This window comes from Perognathus longimembris, chromosome 14, assembly GCF_023159225.1.
Source record: "Perognathus longimembris pacificus isolate PPM17 chromosome 14, ASM2315922v1, whole genome shotgun sequence".
In the NCBI taxonomy this organism is placed as follows: domain Eukaryota; kingdom Metazoa; phylum Chordata; class Mammalia; order Rodentia; family Heteromyidae; genus Perognathus; species Perognathus longimembris.
Genome location: NC_063174.1, coordinates 58,647,353 through 58,667,728, shown reverse-complemented (window position 1 = coordinate 58,667,728; position 20,376 = coordinate 58,647,353). Strand labels below are relative to the sequence as shown.

The 20,376-nt window shown below is 55.8% G+C and overlaps 1 protein-coding gene across 1 annotated transcript in view; it reads left to right on the top strand.

The window, feature by feature from the left end:
* Positions 1 to 5,936: 5,936 nt before the first annotated feature.
* Positions 5,937 to 20,376, top strand: part of Bcl11b (BAF chromatin remodeling complex subunit BCL11B) — an 88,105-nt gene continuing 73,665 nt past the window's right edge. The window contains 2 exon segments of the mRNA XM_048362344.1: positions 5,937 to 6,131; positions 19,696 to 20,064. Coding sequence (XP_048218301.1) covers positions 6,074 to 6,131; positions 19,696 to 20,064 — 427 coding nt within the window. The 5' untranslated portion in view covers positions 5,937 to 6,073.

Genomic DNA, 20,376 nt, shown 5'->3' with positions numbered 1-20,376 from the left:
TCGATGATGCCAGTCTCGACCAAATTTGAATTGATGACTCAACGAAAGAATTAAAATTAGCAAGGCAAGAAAATTTGCAAATGAGGTAGAGAAAGCTGCAGAAATCATTTCAGATCCCCTCGTATCTGAGACATTCAATATCATCGCTGGTGACTGGCGGAGCTAGAAGCACTAGCTGTGGGTGTGAATCTTTTTCATATACAGGGAGCTGGGGAAGGAATTTTTTTTTTAAGGAAAATAATACATGAATTGAGGAGCCATGAATTTCATTTAACCTCTTGAAGGCTGCAGATTTCAAGACAGTGGGCAATGATGCTTTGGGGTTTTTCTAACACGTATACTTCATATAATTAAGTAAGAGTTAACAAAGAGGATCCACTACTGTATCAAGCCCAAGTATTACTTGCAGGAAAAAAAGAACATAATAAAGTGCAAGTGACTCATGTTTTAACAAAAGCTTGGTACTTAAATTCAGTACATGGAAAGACTCAGCCAAGCAATTGTTGAAAGGCAAGTTTTGTGGTTGTGCTTTGCTATCAGATGATAACTTCCCCCAAACCTCTCCAAACCCAGCAAAGCCATAATTGCATTCTTATGGCACCCAGAAATTTCCTGTAATTTTCAGAGATGACATGAAATAATGCTCGTAGATATGCAGGAAGCTCAAAAGGCCTCTCTCGTCTCTTTAGTACTTCTGGATTTGATAGCACCGAAAGATCTAGACCTGTAAGAAAATAGACATCTTGGGGACCTTACTAATAGGTAAATAAATACAATTGGCTTTCCACTCCCATGGCCGTTTCTTCAGTCGTTGGAGACTCAGAGCCACCTCGTGTTCATACATCTGGAGAAAAAAAAATTCAGCAGGCCCAAGCTTCCTTCCGACTTTGCCAGAACACTTGTGAAAAATGGAAAGGTTTGCCTTCTCTTTGCATGGATTTTTTTTCTTTTTAAGCAGCAGAAATGGAACTCAAAGTAATTTGGGAAGGTTTCTTTTCTTTCTTTTTCTTCTGTTGTTACCAAGTTAATTGACTACATTTCAGAGGGAGGATCCTTGCTAGAAAGAAGAAAACAAAAACAGATGAAATGTCAATTTTCTTCCTGCAGAGACAGGAGGGGTTCCCATTTCTATGGACACTGCTTGATTCCTTCCAATTTTTAAAACAAAATATTTTTGTCCTTTTTTTTTTTTGCCAGTCTTGGGGCTTGAACTCAGGGCCTGAGCACTGTCCCTGGCTTTGTTTTGCTCAAGGCTAGCACTCTACCTCTTGAGCCACAGCACCACTTCCATTTTTTTTTTTCTTTTCTGTGTACGTGGTGCTGAGGAATGGAACTCAGGGCTTCGTGCATGCCAGGCAAGCGCTCTACCGCTAAGCCACTTTCCCAGCCTATCCTTCCATTTGTTTTTTTTATACAGACAGAAGACAAACTACAACAGCTCAGAAGGCAAGGGAGAGCACTGTTGAATCTCCAACAGGGCGATTCAACCTGCAGCCCTGCTCAATGTGGAGAACCATTCAAGGAATTTTAAACAAAAAGCCTGATTTGGGGGTGACAGGCCTGTCCCATCAGCCCCCCTGGTGTGTGCTGCTCAGTGGAGAATGCAAAACCCACCCCACCAAAGTAAAAACGTATTCTGATGTGATGAAGTGATTTTTGCTTTCAGCAAGGCTGCTTCTCTCTGTGAAGGAAGGGACTTTCTCAGCCCAATGCACTGTTGAGCTGGAAGGAAACAGCAGGGATCTAACTGGTAGTTCAAAGAGATTTTGACATCTGCCCTGTGCGTATGTGTTCACGGATGGGGTAGAAAACGTGACACCTATGTCCATGTGGTCTGTGCAAAGCCTCAGCTTTGGTCGGGTCACACAGTAGGCCCGCAGCAGTTGGGGGAGAAATGAATCTGAACTTTCTTGATGACTAAGCCAGGCCTTCTTTGAACGGTGTGTTCTCCTTGTACACCGCCCCCCCCCCCCAGATTAGCTACCTGCACCTTCTTCGGAGGGGGGTCCTGACATGTTTTTCCCCTAATAAAAACTGGGTAGATCCAGGGGTATGTGGCAGTGATCTCAGACAGGTATGGCCCACACCTGGCCAGCCAGAGTCCGGAGGGACGGGTGGACACGGGGGTCCGGGCACCCCCCCCCCCCCCGTAGGAGAGAGGGAAATGTCATGGTTGGCCAGCTGCCCAAGCCAGGCGGGGTGGAGGTCGAGGTCAAGGTCAGCGGAGAGGCGGCGATTGATCGGCTCGGAGCGGGAGGCTGGGAGCGCAGGAGGACTAAAGGGGGAGCTGTGAGACCAGACATCAACAGCTTTCCGCGCTCACGATGCCCGTGCCAGACGGGCAGAGGGAAAAAGAGGAGACTGGAGTGGCAGCTGGGATCGCGCGCTGCCTGCGCCAGGCCGCCTCCCGGGAGAGGAGGGCGGAGGAGGGGCGGGCAGGAGGGGGAGCCGGGCGAGGAGGAGGAGGAGGAGGCGGCGGCGGCGGAGGGCCCAGGGGCCAGCGCAGGCCCGGGCGGGCCGGGCAGCGTCTCCGGCGGCGGCCGCGAGGTGGGGCGCGCAGGCGGGCAGTGGCGTGTCCGGCCCTGCGCCCCGTCTTCCCGCCGCCGTCAGGGCCGCGGAGGAAGTGCTCCTCGGGTCAGCCCCGGCCGGCCCCCCCCCCCCCCGGCCCCGCGCTTCCTGCTGAGTCTGGAGGGGGGGAGCCCCCTCCCCAGCCCCCCTCGCGCCGCCCGCTTCCCTAAGCCCTCGTGCCTGGGGTGGGGGCAGCTTTCCGCCTCTGGTTTCGGGTCATCACCCCGGGAGGACGAGGGCCACGCGTGGGGATTCGCGCCCCGGGGTTCAAGCAGCGCGGGGCAGCCGGCACGCGGCGGCGGCGGGGATCGAGCCCGGCCCCCGAGCGCTGTGTGTCCTTGGGCGCCGCGCAAACCTCTCTGGACCAGACGCCGCCTGGTCGCGCACAGTGAGGGCCAATGGATTGGGGTTTTTTCCCCTCTAATTTAAGTCTGGGTGTGTTGAGATGGCCGGGTGAGGGATTTGTCAAGTGGATCAAAGGTGGGTGTGGGCATCGGACTTCTTCCCCCCCCCCCCCTTCTTCTTCTTCCCCTCTTGTTATTTTGGCTACTTTCCTGGAAAGATTTTCTCGGGAGGGCGGATGGAGGGAGGGAGGCGCCTCCAGACTCGGGACCACGTGGAGGTGTGTGTTGGTGGTGGGTAGCCGCGCCGGCTGCCGGGCCGGGGGCCGGAGGTGCCAGCCCGCCCTCGGTCCCCGTCTCCACCCGCCGACCCCGCAGCCCACAGAGCGCGAACGCACCGGGGCAAGCCGGGGCACATCGCGTCGGTCTCGGGGGGCAGGTGGGACAGGAAGAGTTCTTCGGTCCCGGCTCGCTGGCAGTGCGCGCCAAGGTGTTGGTGCGGTTGGCCCCACCCCTGCCCTTCAGGAGGCGCACAAAGCCCGGGCGCCCCCGCCTGCCCCCCCTCCCCGGCCCCCGCCACCACGGGAAAGGCCCTGGACACCCCGGCCTTGCCGTGCGCCGGGTCGACGCCTCCGGGGCCAGGCCTGGGGGTGGGGTGGGTGCAGCCGGGTCCCCCTCACGGAACCCAGCCCCAGGTGGGCCCCACTCGCCCTGGCCGCCCAGCCGGCCGGACCCGAGAAGCCTGGGGAGCGGCGCGCCCAGGCCGGAGGCCGGGTCGTCCGACAGAGCCTAGGCCGGGCTTGGGGTAGGGCGGCGGGAGGGAGGGGCGCTGTCCACGGGGACCGACCGCGGCCTGGCCTGGTCCCCGGGCCACGGGCCATGGGCAGGCCCCCGCAGCTCCCGTCTCCTCGTCGGCCGGAGATCAAACGGCCCAGAAGGCTGCGGTGATTGCCAGTCTGACAGGCAATTTCAAGTCCTCTCCAGGGCGGCGGCGGGCGCAGGGGGCGGGGGGGGGGGGTGGGGACACGGACTTGCAGGTTTCAGTGATTGCCAGGGGCGCGCTGGGGGTGGGGTGGGCTCCCCGACCTGGCCACACTCCCAGGCCAGCCCGTCCGAGCCCCCTCCCACGCGCTTTCCCCCGCACCCCGGCGAGAGGTGGGGCTGGGGTGGGACCCCGTTTGACCCCCAGGGGGTGATGGGGTGAGGCCAGGCGCAGATTTGGGTGAAAATCCCTTCCAGGGTCCCAGCTCCCCGCCCCCAAAGGTTCCCATGTGCTTTTGATTGTATCTCTTAGGTTCTTTCCTTTCCTTTTTTTTTTTTTTTCCTTTTAAAATGTTGTCCACTCGGTTCTCTCCCAATCGGTAACACCGGAATTTATATGGAGACACTGAAAAAAAAAAGTTTAGTCTCGACCCCTTCCCCGCCCAATCAAACAAAAGTAACAGCAACGGAGCTACTTTTCCAGGGTGGCGAAGCAACCGCTCACATCCTCACATCCTCCGGTGCCTAGGTCGCCCCCTCCCCCTCCCCTCCCCCCTCCCCCCCCCCCCCCGTCTGAAAGCGCTTTTGGGTCGGTGGGTGTGGATTTGCATTGATCCAATTTACTTCACTCACAAAGCCCCCTTCTCAGGGGGTCCTGCTCCTGGGGGACGGGGGGGGGGGGGAGAGGAGGAGGAGGAGAAGGACCCGCAGGATTTTCTTTTATTTGAGAAAAAAAACACCCCTCCCCCTGCGCCCCCTCCCCCCTCCCCTTCTGCGGCGGGCGCTGACGGAGAGCGCGGTTTGAACGCGTGGCGGGCCTGGGCCGCGGGTGTGCGCCCCGGCGGGTGTGCGTGTGAGCGCGCGCGCGTGTCTCCGGGTGTGCTTTCTTGTTCTCTTGCAGGGTACAATGTTAAAAAGCCACCGCTAGTCGCCCCCAGTGCTCCGACTCTCTGGGTCTTTTTGTCTCTGGTGCAGATTAAACGTCACGTCCGCACTTGAACTTGAATTTTATCCCATTGTACAGAGGCAGCCCCAGCCATAGAGAGACCGAGAGCTCCCAGAGAACCCGGACTCCGCCATCTTCACGTTGCAATCTATAGCTCCCAGTCCGCGCCCGCACCCGCACCGACCCAGGCGCCCTGGGCGAGCCGCCCCTCCGCCCCGCTCCCCCCCTGGGCCCACGGCGCCCGGGGAGCGCTGGGGAGCCTCGGCTCGCGGGGACCCGGCGGCCCCCCTCGGCCCGCGCCAGCAGCCCGCCAGGTGGACCGGGAAGGAGCCGCTCCCGGGGTCCCCCCCAGCCTCGGCGGGGTCAGCCTGCGGGAGAACCCGGGGCGGCCCGCGGGAAGCCGGAGCCCACGAGCCGCGACAGTTTTGCATCGCTCCGGGATTTTTGAGGGGGCGGGGTGAGGGGGTACGAGACAAGTCCCCAAGTTTTCTTGGCTTCCCCCCCTTTGCTTTTCCTTTTTTTTTTTTTTTTTTGCTTTTTTTTCCCCTTCTTTTTCGCTTTTTTTTTTTTTTTTTTTTGCACATTTGCTCGCCTTTCCCCTCCCCGCCCCCTCCCCGCGAGCGCGGCTCTCCACCCCGCAGACCCTGCAGGAAAAGTGTCCGAGCCGGGCGCCCAGCCCGATGTAAGTTCAGGAAGACGCGGGCAAGTCCGAGAGGCCGAGCAGCCTGAAGGAGTGTAAGAGATCTTTTTTATTTTTCCCTCCCCTTCAAAACAGCTCTTTTTATTTTTTTTTGTTTTCTTTTTTGCAAAAGAAACCGGCCATCTCCGCGGGCAAGCGGCGGCAGTTTTATTTATTTATTTTGGTTGCCTTTTATTTTAGATCGAGAGTTTTCCTCCCCCCTCTTTTTTTTTTTAAATCTTTTTGCAAACAACAACAACAAAAAACCAGCAGAGAAGAAAGAGCAAAATAAAGAAGAAGAGGAAGAAGCGAGAGCAAGAGAAGAAGGGAGGAAAAAAAAATAACAAAACCCAACAACCACACCAAACCCAAGAACCCACCAGCAGCAGCAGCAGCAGCAGCAGCGGCAGCAGCCCCGGCAGCCCCGGCGGCCCCGGCGGCCGCGGCGGACGCAGCAGCCCGGGCGCGCGGAGGAGGCGGCGCGGCGCGGCGCGGCTCGGACCCTCCCCGGACCCATCAGAGCGGCTCTCCGGGCGATGCCGGAATAGATGCAGGGCCATGTCCCGCCGCAAACAGGGCAACCCGCAGCACTTGTCCCAGAGGGAGCTCATCACTCGTAAGTGTCCGCGGTGTGCGCGCGGGGGGCCGGAGGACGGGGCTCCCGGTGCCCGGCGCGCCGGGCGGCCGCAGCCGGGGTGCAGCCGGGCGGGCCCGAGCCGCGGCGGGGTCAGCCTCGAGCAGGGCGGTGGGGGGCGCCGGAAAGTTTTCCTGCAGGCCGGGGTGGTGGTGGTGGTGGTGGTGGGGGGGGGGGGAGCCGGCACTTGGGCGCAGCCGGGCGCTCCGGGGCCCGGGACATGCGGGAGGAGGAGGAGGGGGGTGGGGTGCTGCGGAGCCGGCTCCGGGCTGGGGAGGGGGCGGCCCGGGCCGGAGGAGGCGGGCGGGCGCGCGCGGAGCCCGGCCGGACGCTCGCCCCTCGGAGCGGCGTGTGCGGCGGCGGCGGCGGCGGCGGGGTTTGGAGGGAGGGGGAGGGGGCTGGGCGCGGAGGGGGAGGGGGAGCCGGGAAAAGTTGGCGAAGCGCGTGGGTCCGCGCTGACGGCACGGGCTGCGGAGACCGGGGTGCGCCCGGGCCTGGGGGAGCCGCGCGCGGGGCGGGCGGGAGGCGCCGGGCAGCCGCTGCCCGGATCCCCGGATCCCCGGGTTCCCGGTTGCTGCGCCCCGCCTGGCAGGGCGCCGGCCCCGCCGGTCCCGGGGATTCCGGAGCCGCCTTTCCCTCCCCCCCGCTTTTTTTTTTTTTTCCCTCCTGCTATTTGCAAAAGAATCCAGCTGCGCGGCGGAGCGAGGGGCCCGGCGCCCCCTCCCCGCGCCCACCCCCGTCTCCTGGGGCCTCTCGGCGGCGTTCACCGCTCCAAAAAAATAAAGGGGGGGGGGGGAAGAAGAATGACGGGGTGGGGAATTGGGGCGGGTGGCAAATCCCCGCCACGCGCAAAGAAGGTTCGCGGGAGTGGGGAGAGAGGCATGCACTTGTAAAATAGTAAAAAAAAAACACACACACACAGAAAAGAAAACCACACTCACACGCACACGCACACTCACGCGCGCGCGCGGACGGGGGACCGGGGAGCGGGGCGTCTCACCCGTGCGTGTCGGCATCCCGCAGCCCCCCGATCTCAGCGCCCCGGGCGGGTCGCGGCCGGTGGGCAGCCGCGCGTGGCGTCGTCCTGCGGGTGCCCAGCCGGCGGCGGCGGCCGAGGCAGCTCGCGAAGCCCGGGCTGGGGTGATTTGGAAAAGAAAGAAAGAGGGGGGGAAAAAAAAACACCCCACAAAAATCCCGCCGAGCTGCCGCTGCCCTGGTACCCGAGTTCGCTGGGGAGCCGGTCGCGGTCCCCGCGCCGTGGCACCGGCCAGGTGGCTTCCCCGCGCTCCGGGTCCGTCCGTCCGTCCGTCCGTCCGTCTGTCGGTCCGCCGCAAGCAGGCAGGCAGGCCGCCCGCCCGCCCGCCCGCGGGGAGCCGCTTCCTCACGGCGCCCCGCCATTCTCTTCCCCCTGGCCTGGTCCGGGTCATCGCCGTGGCTTTATTTATTTATTTGTTTGTTTTATGGCGATAGAAATAAACCATCCTTGGGGTGCCATCGTGTTGGTCGTGTGTTCCGGGGCCCTCTCCTCCCTCCCGCCTCCCGGCGCCGGGGCCGGGCTCCAGGCTGCCGCCGAGGGCTGAGCGTCCAGCCGCAGCCGCCCAGGACTGGCTGCCCGGAGGCGGCCGAGAGCCGAATATTTATGTTATATTTTAAAAAATTTAAATAAATAAATAAATATATAAAGGGGTTCTCCCCTCCCCTGGAAACTCGGCAGAGGAGCCATCTGCTCGGAGCAGTGTTGCCGGTCGCCTCTCGCCTTTGTTATTCAAACATATTAGTAAGAATTTGTGGATTTATTATCCTGTTTTGCCGGGCTGGGGAGGGAAGGGATAGGTATTTTAACTGGGTTACGGGGAGAGGGGAGATGGCTTTTGGAGATGGGGAAGAGGGTCTCTTCTTATTAATTATTACTATTTGCCGTAGTCATGTCAAGGAAGATGGCATTTGAGATAAGAGGCTTTATTCTATTTTATTTTTTTGCAACTAGATTTGAGCTGGGTTTGATCAAGGTCTTTTTTTTTTCCCCCCCGCCAGTTGACATTTCTGATTCCTTCCCCGAGCTGTAGGCATCGCTTTCAGCTGGGGTGGTCCTTCCCATCTCTCTTCTTGAAGATGTCTAGTTTCTGCCCCGTGGAACCTCTGTATAATTGCGAGGGCTGTGTTTTTTGAGGAGGGGAGGTGGTGTGTGTGTTGGGGGTCTAGAAAGGGGGAGATGTTGGGGGCGTGCTTCCAGGCTGGCAGCGGTGACAAGAACCAGGAGTGATTGCAGTTGTGTGTATGGGGAAGGAAGCAGGTAGGTGTGCTCTGCTTTTGCTTTCCCTCTCCTGGCATCCCCTCCTCCTCCCCCCCGGGCATCAGGAGCAAGGCCTGGGCCGGGAGGACCGGTGGTAGCAGAGTCCTGCACGCCGCCGCCTCAGCCTTGCTCAGAGCTGCTTGGGGAAAGCCAGCGGACACTGGAATGGTGTCAGGGAGGGAGAGGAAGACGATAAGGGGCCAAAGCAATCCTGCCTGCCTTCCAGGGACAGTGGGAGCCTGGCTTTGTGCAGGGGTTTTTACCAGGGAGAGTGGTCCAACCAGTTCCTAGACAAGGCTACTTATTATTTGAAAAAAAAAAAAAAAAAGCAAGCAGCTGGCTTTTCTGTCTGTCCTGTGTCACCCAGAAGGTGGGAGCAAGCAAAGCAAAAGAAGGAATAGGATGCACTCGAAGCTCCATGGCCTCGGGACATGGTGGCTTGCCAACATTACTGTAGCCCCTGGATTTAGGGGTGCTGGGGGGGCCCTGCCTAGCAAAGCAGGTGTTGTCACAGCCCCCAGTTGTGGGGGAGAGGCTCACATTTGAGATTGCCTATATGAAAGACACCACCAAGAACCGTGGCTCATCCTTATCATTTGGGTGGCAGCCTTGCAGGCCTGTGAGGCAGAGCTATCTTGGTTTTTTTTTTTTTTTTTAGGGGTGATGTAACCCAGAATAACTGATGGCCTGGGAAACCAGAAGAGCACAAAAACAGCATCCATGATCTAGGTCCAGGGAGCAGGGTTAGAAAGACTTCCTATCGAGCTAGCTCAGTGTTCAGACAGGGCCGGTTAGAAGAGTGAGGGTAAGGTGAGTGGGAAGACAGCTGGACCTGGGCTTCTGGTTTGTTTCAAAAGGTTTGACCCCGATGGAGATGGCTTTGCATGGCGGAGGGCAGGCGCAGCTAGGAATAAGAGCAAACACAAAAACAAGCCAGGGACGATCCTGAAAGGAGGGAAGGGGTAGCCTTCCAGTAAGCAGGGGGAAGAGGACCAGGAGCCGTAGATGCCGCCCAGGCCAGGGGAGCAGGGAACGTGTTTCAAGTCTCAGCTTTTACAGAGAAATGTCAGGAAATAAGATGGCCAGGCGAAATTACCGCAGGCCGTTTTTCAACAGCCCACCAACAGGTTTCCTAGGAAGATTAGTAATTTTCCTTATATATTCATGATTTTTTTTTTCTTAGCACAACCGGCCCCAAGATTTGACACGGAAGTTAGGCGAACTGTGTTAATTCTATGCTTGCCTTTTAAATTGGTTTTTGCTCTAGCTGTGTGTTTTGAAGGTGTTTGTGCTCACTCACAATGATCTAAACTCTCGGGGGGTGGGGGGAGCCTACTTGCCTTTCAAAACTGGGCCATACATCTCATAAGACAGGAAGGTCCTCTTTTGTCCCCCCCTCCTCGTGCTTGCTTTTGGGGGTAGATGGGGTGGGCGCGAAGTTTGCCTTCCTCTGCACAGAAGGGAGCCCCATATCATTAGAAGTGCGGTATGTCAGCTGCTCTGATTCCACAGGAGAATAAACATGTGTTCATCAGAGGTGTTATGCCAGGCTGATTTTACTCATTTGTAATTCACACCTGAGAGAAAACAGCCGTGACCATATTTTAACAACCCCTAATATTTTTAAAGGGTATTTCCCCCTTCTCCTCCACCTGAAGATTTTATGTACAGGAGAGATTTTTTTTTTTTGAGGAGAGAAGGGAGGAGGTTGCTAATCTGCCTTCGCCTTGCCTTCGCCTTGCCCTTCCTTGGTGATTTCTGTCTGGCCTTGGAAATCTCTTGTCACAGAAACGAGTCATTTCTCCAGGGTGAGGGCGCCTACGGTCGCCCTGGGAGCCGGCCTTAAAAACACGGGGAGAGGTGAGAGTAGGTTGCTGGGTGAGACGCTCAGCCGACCACGGCAGGCCTCCGCGGGTCTTCCTTGGCCAGAGGGCGCATTTGACGGTAATTAGAACGTTATCTCAGGTGAGATGGAAGACGCTACAGGCTACAGCTGGGTTACAAGATCCCGGCTTCCAACTGTGGCACACACTGGTTTCTAGCGCCTTACCCGAATTTGACTCCTGCACGTTCCTATAGCGCAGAACGTGGCTCACCCCCTTTCCTTACCCCGCCCCCCCCCCCCCCCCCCCCATCGCATCTCCTCTGCCGCGATCGCCTTGCCTTCTCTGTCGCTTGTTGTGATAAAGTACTTTTCAAAATAAACTTTCAGGGGAAATTGGGTTTTGCTTCCTGGCCAACCTGCCTGTGGGAGGCGAGCCTGGCTGTGCGCGGCGGCTAGGGGGCGCTCTGTGTCTGTGTCATCGCCGGGCCGGGCGCCGCCGCTTACAATGGCTGGGAGCAGGGCTTGCTGCAGAATGCCTGAAGTGTGAAGTTGTAATATTGATTTTCCTGCAGAGTCGTGCAGGACAGAATGAGAATATAAGTTTGAGAAATCTATTTTCAAGCTATCGTCATTGATTTATAATCCTTCACTTGGCAGACAGGGGGGCTATTTTCTTTCTTTTTTTGTAAAAAAAAATATTATTTTCCTCCCTCTCCCCCACCCTCTCCCCCCCCCCCCCGCCTTGTGCCCCAGCAATTAGAATTATTCATCTTGAAGGTGTGTGTTCCCCTGGATTTGTCCGTGGTGTGGATGCTTGTTCTGTGAAGGCACTGGGGACCCAGCCGGTAGGGCTGGGGGACAGGGTTGGGAAAGAGTATACATTATTTGGGGGTCCAGACAACCTGCTTCTTCCTGTGGTGCATGCCACAGACGTACTCCATGGATCCCCAAGAATTGCTGCTTGGGGCACCTGGCTACCTGAAACAGCTCGATGAATGGAAATCCTTTCAGCTCAGATTTTATAGCCTTTGGAATCTCCATTCCTCCTATTAGGTAATGTGCCCGTGGAATGAAGGGAAATAGCTCCGTTCTCTAAAGCTATAAAATGCCAACTCAAATAATGTGTAAAACTTTGTTTGGAAGAAGTGTGTGTCTGCCAGAAGTCAGCCTGGTAATACCTTTCGCCCTAGACAGCACCCTGTGGATGCTATTTAATGAGACCGTTTCTTCCCTAAACATGTAATTTAGTGCCGGGGACTAGGTGTACTTTGATGGCAGGATTGCTAGATCTCCAGTGCCATCTCTTCTGAGTTTAAGAAATCTACAGACAGCCCAGGAAGCCCGAATCTTCTGCTTGAGCTCAGTAGATGAGCATAAGAGGTCTGCCTGTGACAGGAAGAAGTGCTTTATTCTAACCTGAAAGAGAAATAAATTAGGTCAGGCAAGCGCTTACGCTGTCATCAGCTGGAGAGGGACCCGGCTGGCCATTTATTTGATGATTTCTCGACTTCGTTTCATGTTTGAGTCGAGCCAGTTGCGAGCATGTAGCGTCATCGAGCTCATTGGACAACTCGGAGATAAAGAAGCGTGTTCAGCTTGAGGGCTTCTTCTGGCCAGTGGCCTCTGGTCTGTGCAAAACCATGTCAAAAAACAAAATCAGTGTAGAAATCCTCAGCCATTTGTCTCGGGACTTGGGGAGTTTGTGAGCTGTGGCCAGTCAGCACAGACCCACAGAGATGATCGTGCGTGAATAAAACTCTGGGGAGAAGCCCATCTTATCCTTGGGGGCTTTTCTTCTTTCTATCTCCTGTGGTTGAAGGAAGGACCCTTTGCCAGCTCGCTTCGGCTTCACCTTGAGCTGAAACTCGTCTTGGCTTCCAGATGAAGGCTGGCGTCACATCTGGAGAAGACAAGGGGCATGCACGCTCCCCTGGGGACTGGCCTGCACCGCACGGTCAGGTTGGAATGATGCAGGCTGAGCGTTGTGCGGAGATGCAGCGCGCGTCTCAGGGCACGTTCCTATCGGCCGGAGTGGGCCGGGGGTGGGGGGTGGGGTCCCGAAGGCCAGGGACACTCCTGGGTGTCGTCAGCTGCTCTGACTGTGGCTTTGTGGTCCCAGTGACTCTAGACTCCCCCACGATGCATCGGGGCTGGGGGTGTCCTGATTGCTGCCCTCTCTCGGCTTCCCCGTCTCGCAGTCCCAGGAGCTGCTTGTTGGAGCGAGGGGCTCACGTTTTGTTCCCTGTGTTCCCTCAGCCTTTGACTGCCTCCCCTGAGCGGCTCGCTCTTGCCAGGACGTGGGTAAACAGCTTGCCGGTGGGTTGGGGGGCACGGTTCTTGCGTTCTTCTCTTCAGCGGGCCGCGGTCTGGGTCTTACTGGTACAAGTGACGCACGCTCCCCGTTGGCCGGCCAGCCGGCGGCTCCGTCCACTTCATCCGGCATTTTGACACGGGCAAGCCTTTTGTGTAGTTTTTAGAATTCACAGAACTCACTGCTTTTTCTTTCTCTGAGGCAGCTGATAATTTTGCCTGGGTGTTGAATGAGCTAACCCGAACTATTTTAACTGTCATGAAATCCCAGACCACACAAAATGAAGTAACTTCAAAGTTAAAAAGAAAAAAAGGAGTGGGGGGGGGGATAATCTTCTGTTTTTACATAACGTGTTTATGACCCCTGTCCACAGAACTGCTCGAATACAAAATGCGTTTGGGATCCATCGTGACAAATCCTCTAAACAACGTGCAGCCGTGACTCAAAGTCGAATGCGAATGTTATTATGATTAACGTGTGACTCCCAGTGGATGGCCTGCTAAGAATAAGAAAAAAAAAAATTAAAGGGCACTGTTTAAATGTGTACCTAAGAAAAGGGCTTACCTTCCCAAACCCTGCCTGTGGGCTTTTCTGGACTAGTATCCCCCATGGGAGTTCCTACCACCTGCACCTTTGCAAATGCATACGATTAAATAAAACAAGTGTCTTCATTTGGCCACAAAGAATGCGTTTATATCATCGCATCGTTATGAGCCCCCCGTGGCTCTGAAGATTTCTGGCAGTTGCCATTTTATAGAATAGGTGTAGAAGGTTTTCTATCACAGCAGACCTTAAAAATTCGCCGCCCCCCCACCCTTTCAGCAGATAATTTTATTGATCCAAACCCAGGTCATTGCATTCCTTGAGTTTGTGGACTTAGCTTTTTCTTTGTAGCTTGGTAGGAACGGTGAAATGCACCTGAGTGTAGATTTTCTTATTCATTTGTTGCTGTTGTGGTTTGTTTGTCCCCCCTTGATTTTGGCTTGGTGGGATCCCGTCTCCTGAGCTGTGGTTTTTTGGGGTTCTGAAGAGGAGTGGGCATTGGGAAGGGGAGGAGGTGACTAACCCTAGAGCAGAGTTTGGGGAACCTCTGCGGGGAGCTGCTCTTAATCTCCCCCGTGTGCCAGAACCAGGGCAGCCTGTACATCCTGGTCCCTCCACGTGTCTGCCTTCCCCACTCAGAGTCTCCAGACCAGGGCTGCGCAGGTGGGGGGGGGTGTCCCCTTGTAGCCAGAACCTCTTCACCGGGGTGCAGGGTGAAGGCCTTGGCCCTAAGATCCTACTGGCCAAACCACCCTTACTGGGGTCCTGAACCCTCCGCCATCCTCAGGTGAGACCCACATTGCCTCTCGTGTTATGAAAGCGCAGCCTTCTCGGTCTTCCCCCCAGATACCAAACACGGTGGAAATTTCAGTTTGAGGCTTGTGGTTGGCACGGAGCAGAGAGGGTGGCGGCCTTCGTGGGCACCCACCCTCTGTCTCTCGGTGGAGGTGACCTTGGCAGGGTCTCAGGGGGTGTATGTAGGGTTGTGAGGCCTGGAATGGCCTGTGACTTGCAGTCACACCTGGAGGACAGGTAGTTAGTCTGTCTCGGTGATGGGTTCCCGCCCCCCCCTCCCCCCACGCAGCCCCTAACCCCTGCCTCTCCCTGTCTCCTCCGCCAGGTACTTCATTATTCCTTCAGTTGGGAGAACTTCATAAAAAATCTCTCGTCGTGCCTTTAAGTGTCACCTAGTCATAGATTATTTTCTCTCCCAAGAATTGATTCTTGTTCTCTCCCCTCCGTCCGTCTCCTCCTCACTCCTCGCCATGGTTATTTTCCTTTGGATCCCATAAATTAAAAATTGATGGCAGCTCCGGAAGTGTTGTGCTGTGTGGAGAGAGTGTGCGTGTGCGTGTGCGTGCGCGTGTGTGTGTGTGGGTGTCGTCGTCGGTGTCGGTGGTGTTTCAGTGTCACTTGCAGTCTCGGCCCCTCCCGAGCGTCCTCCGGCAGGAGGACTGGAGAAATCCCCGTGCAGGTCTCTGGGAAGCCGGGGCTGGCTGGCAAACGCGCCGTCTTGGTGGGGAGCAGGTGCGGTCTCCGGTGCAGGCGGTGCTCGGGCGGATGGAGGCTCGCATGCATACGCATCACCACGGTGGCTCTGACGTGGGCGGCACACGGGGTTTTTTTTTTAAGAGCCTGGCGTCCTTCCCTCCACCCTCCCCACCCCCATCGCCCAAACCAATAATTCTGCATATGTTTCTCCTGGACCGTGGGTTAATCATTACAGTAGAGAACGGCAATGGGATGGATGCGTGGCAAAGGAGAACGAGCTCACGTGCCGCGTATGCGCCCGTATGTGTGTGTGTGTGTGTGTGCGCGCACGCATGTGTATTTGTGTGTACCTGGGTGTGTGTGCGAGTATGCCTGTGTGTGCATGTGTGCGCGTGTGGGGGGGAGGCCTCTCTGTGCCAGTCCTGGTGCAGCGCACATGCCCTGTACTTGGGACAGCAGGTGGCTGACCTTTGGGCTGGAATTCCCCAAAGGAGGGCAGGTGCAGGGAGGTGATTAGAGATGGACTCGGGGGGGGGGGGCGCCAGGGGGGCCCTGGGAGTCTTGCAGGTTGGGGCACTTGCTGGCCAGGTGAGGCCTCTTAAGCCCGGATAGCCCCTGGGGTTTGAGGACTGCTCTGCTGGGCCCATGTTCATCATGCCCTCTCGTTTCTGTTCCCCGCCACCCCCCACCCCCGCCATCCACCCCTCCCTCGCCGTTGGGAGACCCAGGGAAGTTTGTCTTGAGATCGTATGCCTCTCGCTGCCCGTCACAGGGGTGCCCATTATGATTTGGGAAGCCTGATTTCATTGCTTCTCAGGGCTCTTCCCAGCTGGGAGGAAGCCAGCCTTGTAAATAAAATGTGGTTTTGTTGTAAAAGAAAAATCTTAACTCGTGTGTGCGTGCGTGTGTGTGTGTGTGTAAATATATATTTGCTCATGCACTTTAGGATTTAGCATTTCAGAACCGTCCCCGGTCCTCTGACATTTGAGCTCGAGGCTTGCCGTATCCATTCACTTTCCCTCTTCACCGGTCGGGCTTCTCAGCTCGCCCCAGTCCATGGGGAGCGGGAAGGCTTTGCGGGGCTCGCCCGGCACTTGGGGAGCTCTCTCAGGAAGCTTCGAGGCTGTGGGAGGGGCTGGCTTGTGGGGTGGAGGGTGGCAGTTGGGACCCTCTGCCTGTCAGAGCAGAGGCCTGGTCGGGGGCCGGCGTGTCACAGTGTCACGGAGCTGCAGGATTGTCGCGGGAGCCCGCAGAGGAAGGCTGGCCAGGACCACACACCTTCCCGCCCCGGGCCGGGCCAAGGGGCTCTTTCTCATTTTCTTTCTTTCATTATTGGTACAGTTCTAAGAACACACACACACACACACACACACACACACACACACACACACACACACACACACACACCCTACATAACCAGCCCAGTATCCGCCTGCTAGCGGAAATGAAACCACAATCTTTGGGGGTGTCTCTGAAGACCACACGCCTTAGCTTTGAGGCCTGCTCAGCTCTGTGACCCAGAAGTTGGGTGACTTTGGGGCTCAGGAGGACCCTGCTGCCTGAATGCCGTGTGTGTGTGTGTGTGTGTGTGTGTGTGTGTGTGTGTGTGACTTTACCATCATCTTCGGCCCTGTCTCCTGCACTAGGCCACAGCTCAGAGCCCTGCAGCCTGGGCTAGAGGGAGGAAACCCCGCTCTTGGGAGGTTCTTGACAGGCTGAGCGGCTCGGTGCTCAGGGAATTTGACTTTCAGTGCTGGAAATGGGAGGAGAAGGAGCCCCACCCCCCTTCCTTTACCTTCCAGTTTCCTTAGGAACAGAGGTTTGATCCCGGTTCCTGTGCAGGAGGTAGAGATGTGCAGTCCTGTCTGTCCCCTGGCTGGCTTGACATGAGGGGAAACTAAGGCACAATCAGAAGCATAGCTTAGTAAACGGAGTTGGAGACCTTCAATTACTAGAGTGCATAGGTCTTGCTGCACGGGGAGAGTTAAAAGACAGAGGCTGCCAGAAAAAGAAGAACAGATGTTACCCACCCCCCCGAAAAAAAATAAATAAAAAAAGAAAGAATATAGAGGGGGGGGGGGGAAGTGCCGGTTTGGAGTCTCGGCACGGAGGAAGGTTGCTTGTGAACTGGCATCTGTGACCTTTGCTAATTTTTAAGTGAGTCTGTGATTCTTTGGAATTAGGAAATGAATTTGGAATTTTGTAGCTTAAAAATCTCCTCGCAGAAAAAAAGGCAGGGGGAATTACTCACTCCTGCTTGTGATCAGACCTGCTGGGAGGGAGGAGCGAGGGAGGAAGTTAATGAGAAAAAAACACTAAGAAGTCATCCTCAGGTTCAACCACAAGACAACCAGGACCTCGCTGGCCCTCGGGAAGGGGCCGTGGGTGGGTGGGCCGGGAAGGTGCATTTGTTGCTTTTTAATTTTTATTTTAACCAAATGTTCTGTGCACGGGGGCACACTCTGCAAGGCCCGCTCAGAGCTGCCATTTAAGACTACCGGGTACCGCGCCTCAGCCCTGCTTGGATTGAATTCTCAATTTCATTTTGTAATTGCCCTCCCCGCCCCCCCTTTCCGGGATTTTTTTTTTTTTTTTTCCTTTTCAGCTCATTTCCTTTGTGCTTTTTTTTTTTTTAAAAAAAAAGCAAAACAATATTTTGACATCCTCCTCCCATTTATTAGCTCTCCTTCTCTAGAAATGGTGCACAATACACCCTTATATTTCTAAAGAACTTTTTCAGAGCCTTCTCCTTTTGGCTCTGGAATTATGTATATGTAATTGGTAATTAAAGGTGCGAGATTTTCAATATAAACAGTATTGCTCAATGTTAGATCATTAAAGGGAAGAGAGGCACCGAATAATTACCTTTTACTTCTGACAAACTGTGCACGGAGAACCCAGTCTCTTCCCTCCAGTTTTGAAGGCTGTGATTACATTTTAACCATTGTAAAGCATCTTTTCATACAATAAATTGGTAAATTAATTATGTGGCATTGTCTTCAAACTCCTCCTTTAAGTAAACTCCGGTTTCTTTTTTAAAGTATAATTAATGGTTTCTGGCTTTCAGAGGACGGTTCTTTACCTTGTCGGGTCTTTCTTTTCTTTTCTTCTTTTTTTTTTTTTTTTGTTAAAGATGTGCAGACTACAGATTTAGGATTTTCTTCTCCATGGGATATATATATTTTTTTCTACATGGGATTTTTTTTTCTACATTTAATTCCCGGAGAGCTCTGTCTGCTGTTTATTTATCTGTGTATTTCTTTATCTATTTATTCATTGATAGACGTAAGTACAGGAGGAGAGAATCTCCAATCGTTACTCCCCCGCGTAGCGCTACCTGGACCCCCTCCTCCCGTGGCTTACGCTCCGTGGAGGTGCACGCACTATGTCCCCAGCTTTAGCTGCTGTTTCCGCCCCGACTTCCGCGGCCCCTGAGCAAGTTTTCTGCATTCAGAAAACACAGAGCGGTGATTTATACGTAGGATGGAAGACGCCACCGAATTTTTTCCCTAAATTATCTGTTCTTTGGCTCCGGCCTGTCAGTAACTTCACCGCCCCGGAATGTATTTCCCTCCCTTCCGTTTGTTCTCCCTGCTCTTCTCCTGGTTTGCCTGGCCTCTGCGAAATCTCACAGGGCTTCAGGTGTACCTGTCTGTCCCCATGTCAGGCCTCTCTCTGGCTGCCCTTTGCCCCTCTGGTGACCCCACTGCTTGTGACTTCTGACTTTTGCTGTAAAAATAAAATAAAATAAAATAAACAACTCCAGCCTTTGCTCATCCCCGAGGGGGATAGGAAAGGCCCGGTTGCTCTTTCCCTTTATTGATGACAGTCTCCCTGCCTGTTTTCCCATTCTCCCCTGGAGGAGGTGGCTGATTTTTTTTTTTTTTGAGACATTAATTAGCTTCGGAAAACTTGGGTCCTGTGCCCCTCCCAACAGCAGCGATAAGGAAAAAAAGGTTAAAGCAAATACACCGATTGCCCATTGCGAGTGTGGTTTGAAATCTGCCAAGAAATGCTTTTGGATTCTAAAGGATTTTTCCCCCCCTACCTCTGGGAGACAAAAATAAAACCCACCAATGAATAAACAAGCAACCCCTCACCTCCCCCCCCCAAAAAAAACCCCAAACAAACAAAAGAAAAACAACCGGGTAGGGAGTTGCGGAGCGCTGGGTCATGCTGGCTAGGTATGAAGTCTGGCCGGGGCAGTGCGTCTGGCAATAGAAGCTTCCAGTCCCGTGTATATTCCTTTTTGGAACCTGACACTTGCCCCTGAGCATGTGGGCTTTTCTTTCCTTGGGAAGGACTGGCGCTCCGACAACGCCTGTCTGGGTTTCTGCTTTCCAGTTTGGTGCAGGGCCAGGGCTCAGGTAGAAGAATGCGAGTAGGGCGCCCATGAATGGTGAGGACAAAACATGAATGAAAGCACGAGAAGTGTGTATGTGGTGTGTGTGTGGGGGGGGGGAGGGGGGCTAGTACTTTCAGCCAGAGAAAGCAGGGAGAGACTCAGCACTGCTCTAGTTCCCCGCTCCCCCTCCCCCCCCCCCCACCTGCCCCAACAGGACACTGAAGTCACCCCACCAGGAAGGCTTTGAGAGACGTACAGATGTTTGGGGTTTCCAAAAGCGAACGGGGTCCACGTTGCTGCCCCCTGGGCTTCCTGGGGACGCTCTGAAGTTGGAGAGACATGGTCTCTGATCCCATGATCCTCATGCCTTCTGATCCCAAGATGTGCACGTGCGTGCGTGCGTGCGTGTGTGTGTGTGTGCGCGTGCGCGTGTGTGTGTGCAGGGCAGGCGTGGGGGATGGGAGAGGAGTTGGGCATGGGCTGTTGGAGGGAGAACCCCTGGGGGTGTCATGTTGCCTCTGTCAGGGCTGCACTGTGCTCCATCGGTCAGGGATGGTGAACCCCCAAATCCAGGGAGGACTTGGCGAGCCCCGGCCTCACGGCAGCAAGTGGACGGGCCTCCCCCCCCCCCCCCCGCTCCTCTCGGTGGGGGAGGGCAGAGGGCGCGCGTTGATGGTGGCGATCGCCTAAGCCCATCTCTGTCTTCTCTGCCCCTCCCTTTGTCTCTCCCGTCTCCAGCAGAGGCTGACCATGTGGACACGGCCATTCTCGATGAGGACGAAGGTCTGGAGATAGAGGAGCCCAGCGGCCTGGGGCTGATGGTGGGTGGCCCCGACCCTGACCTGCTCACCTGTGGCCAGTGTCAGATGAACTTCCCCTTGGGGGACATCCTGGTTTTTATAGAGCACAAGAAGAAGCAGTGTGGTGGCGGCCTGGGCATCTGCTACGACAAAGGCCTGGACAAGGGCAGCCCGCCGCCTTCCTCCCGCGCCGAGCTCAGGAAAGTCTCCGAGCCTGTAGAGATTGGAATCCAGGTGACCCCGGACGAAGATGAACACCTGCTCTCACCCACGAAAGGCATCTGCCCCAAGCAGGAGAATATTACAGGTATGGACCGTCTCGCTTACCTGCTCACCGCTGACGTCACCGTGAGCTCACACCTTTGATCCGAGTGCTTGCGTGGATGCGGGGCAGGCCTGGGGACTTCCAGAATGGTCTCTGGAAAGTCCTCCCCAGGACACACTGGCCCGGGGCACAGGGAGGTCCTCCCGGTGGCCTGTGCCGGGGCGGGGGGCGGGGGGGGACTTTGCTTTTGGCGAGGGGCTCTGTGTCGGGCCCAGTGCAGAGGTGGCCCCCGGGGGGCACGGCGTGGAAACCTCCAGCTGCTTGGCCTTCTTTTGTGCTGGTGATGGCGGCCCA